The following is a 2500-nucleotide window of genomic DNA, read 5'->3' as shown; positions in this document are numbered from 1 at the left end:
TTTGTTGTTGGTCATGTTGACATACTCAAGGACTTTGGTCACCACCGACTCGTTCTCCAACTCAAACCGCGATCTTGTTGTGTACACCACGGCTTGGACTCTGGGAACTGAGTGATAGATTTGGAAGGAAAAAAAGAGTTGATATGTTATAGATATAACGAAATTAACGTCAGTCAGGTCTTTGTTATTGTTTTATCCAGTAATTTTTATGATTAGTTCTCATTAAATTGTATTAATTAATGTTAACTAAGCGATATGCATCAATAATATGTAGAGTGAGGGTCTACCGAGATAAATTACAGCCAAGATGCCTATTATCATCATCATTTTCATCATCATTATTATTACATCATCATTCATCATCATCATCATCATCATCATCATCATCGTCGTCGTCGTCGTCGTCGTCGCCGTCGTCGTCGCCATCACCATCATCATCACCATCACCATCAATAGGAGGACATACTGTTTCGCCTTACATTTCAGGGCATGTTTCAGAAGACGTTCATGGTCCACCATTAAGTCCCTGACGTGGTTCATATCAGCCTCACCAACAGAAAGCTCTCCCAGTATCTGTGTATCTAAGGAGGAATACAAATAAGTGTCTTTCTTATTGATATAAACAAATTGTCAAGGATATAATAATGATAATAATAATAATAATAATAATAATAATAATAATAATAATAATAATAATAATAATAATAATAATAATAATAATAATAATATTGATAATAATAATAATAATGATAACAATAATAATAATAATAATAATAATAATAATAATAATAATAATAGACTCTTATAAAGCGCATGGTACCCCCAACAATGAGGCTCTTGGCGCTATAAATGACATCAACAAAAATATAAAAAGGACATGACATAAAAAAAAGATATGTTTTCAAGGATTTCTTGAACACAGACAATGATTTGGATGTGCGGCTATGTAGTCTTGTGGTATGACACTCGTTTTCGAATCGGAAGGTCCTGGGCTCGAGCCTCGCTCGCGCATAGTTGAGTCTTTGCAAAAGGTTCTTTACTCACATTCTTTCAACGTATTCAAGTGTAAAATGAGGACCTGGCTGTTAATAGCGTTGTCTCTGTCCGAACATATTGTAATATCGCCTAACAGGCGTCATGTCCCGTCCAAAATGTTAAATGTTGCTGTTATCCAGAGACCCCTTGTAAAACGCTTTAATATTGCCCAATATAAAAGATCATTTTTTTTATCCCGTAATTCTTTCCGCCAGATGTAACAAACCTATCAAACCAATCATTGCTTGAAGGATTGTATTATAATTATCTCTTAAAAATACTACATGTTTTTATTCTTGTCAGTTTTCCATAGGTGCAGCACCCTATCCAAAGGATAGCAGACAATTGCTATTGTCCTTTTTACACTAAAGTAACCGGAATGGATAAACTTCGACTCAATGAGCCTAATGTCGCTGAGGGACATACAACCACATGTTATTATTTTTGCCAATGTGTGTGTGTATGTATGTGTATTTATGTGTGTGTGTGTGTGTGTGTGTGTGTGTGTTTGATTGGTTTCATATAAAATTGATGGAACATATGTAGGAGTATTTAACCAGTTAATTCTCATACTCTGGAAAAACACGTATTTAATAATTGGCCAGAAATCGAGTATCGATTTTTATATCTATATGGCCTTCACCTTGGCAAACACTGTCAAACTTTGGACCTTGTGGTGTCTTCTTTAAAGTCGCAGGTTTGGGAGATTTTGTCATGTTAATCCATAGATATTTGAAGGACGAATTTTCTGATCTGGTCAATTTTCTTTAAATCCGTGTTGTGCTGGGAAAAAACAACACGGATTTAAAGAAAATTGACCAGATCAGAAAATTCGTCCTTCAAATATCGATGGATTAACATGACAAAATCTCCCAAACCTGCGACTTTAAAGAAGACACCACGACAGTGAATTTGTTAAAATACAATAAGGAAGAAAAGTACGATGTCAATAAAACTGGTTCCTATTTCATTAGAAGTGGAAAATGACTCTTACGGAGGACTGGATACATACATTGTGTAAATTATCTTCTAGTTTCAGAGTGATGCTATCTAATTTTCTAGTCTAAATATATGCTGGTCGTCAACAAACATCATACATCCTCGTTCTCTTACTTCCTGATAATCTGCCTATCCATAGTGCTATAGAAATTTGTTATGCCACCTTTATGTAACCTATCCATTATCAGTTCTCCGAAGAACTGGTTGCATACACACACCCAAGGTCTTTGGTTCCATCTTCATGTGCGGAGGAATGGTCAAGACATCGAGCAATGGGGGTTTATTAGAAAGGCCTGGTCGGTGACCTCACTCCTGTCCGTCTCTGCATTCATCAATTCTAAAGGACTGGTTACATGCACACTCCAAGGATTTAGGAACCAAAAGAGTAGAGGGTTCCATATCACGACTTGTCTTCCCTAAGATACCGAAATGGCACATTGCATAACCAATCTTACCTTCCCCCTCA

General features: G+C 36.1%; 1 protein-coding gene across 6 annotated transcripts in view; it reads right to left on the bottom strand.

The window, feature by feature from the left end:
• LOC144971382 (uncharacterized) overlaps positions 1 to 2500 on the bottom strand; it is a 66682-nt gene that overhangs the window by 14979 nt on the left and 49203 nt on the right. For all 6 annotated transcript variants that reach the window (XR_013645125.1, XM_078912201.1, XM_078912196.1 and 3 more), the window contains exons 7-9: positions 2490 to 2500; positions 480 to 581; positions 1 to 107 (exon numbers count right to left, since the gene is read on the bottom strand). The exon at positions 1 to 107 is cut by the window's left edge and continues 15 nt beyond it; the exon at positions 2490 to 2500 is cut by the window's right edge and continues 133 nt beyond it. Coding sequence is in view for 5 of the 6 variants with exons in the window: in XM_078912201.1 (XP_078768327.1) it covers positions 1 to 107; positions 480 to 581; positions 2490 to 2500 (220 nt within the window). In the remaining variant the exon portion in view is untranslated. The remainder of the gene's footprint in view (positions 108 to 479; positions 582 to 2489) is intronic.

This window comes from Berghia stephanieae, chromosome 4 (genome assembly GCF_034508935.2).
Source record: "Berghia stephanieae isolate SIO BIC M18660-M18661 chromosome 4, UCSD_Bste_1.3, whole genome shotgun sequence".
Taxonomy (NCBI): Eukaryota; Metazoa; Mollusca; class Gastropoda; order Nudibranchia; family Aeolidiidae; genus Berghia; species Berghia stephanieae.
The sequence above is the reverse complement of the archived record's forward strand: the minus strand, read 5'-3'. Positions and strand labels throughout refer to the sequence as shown.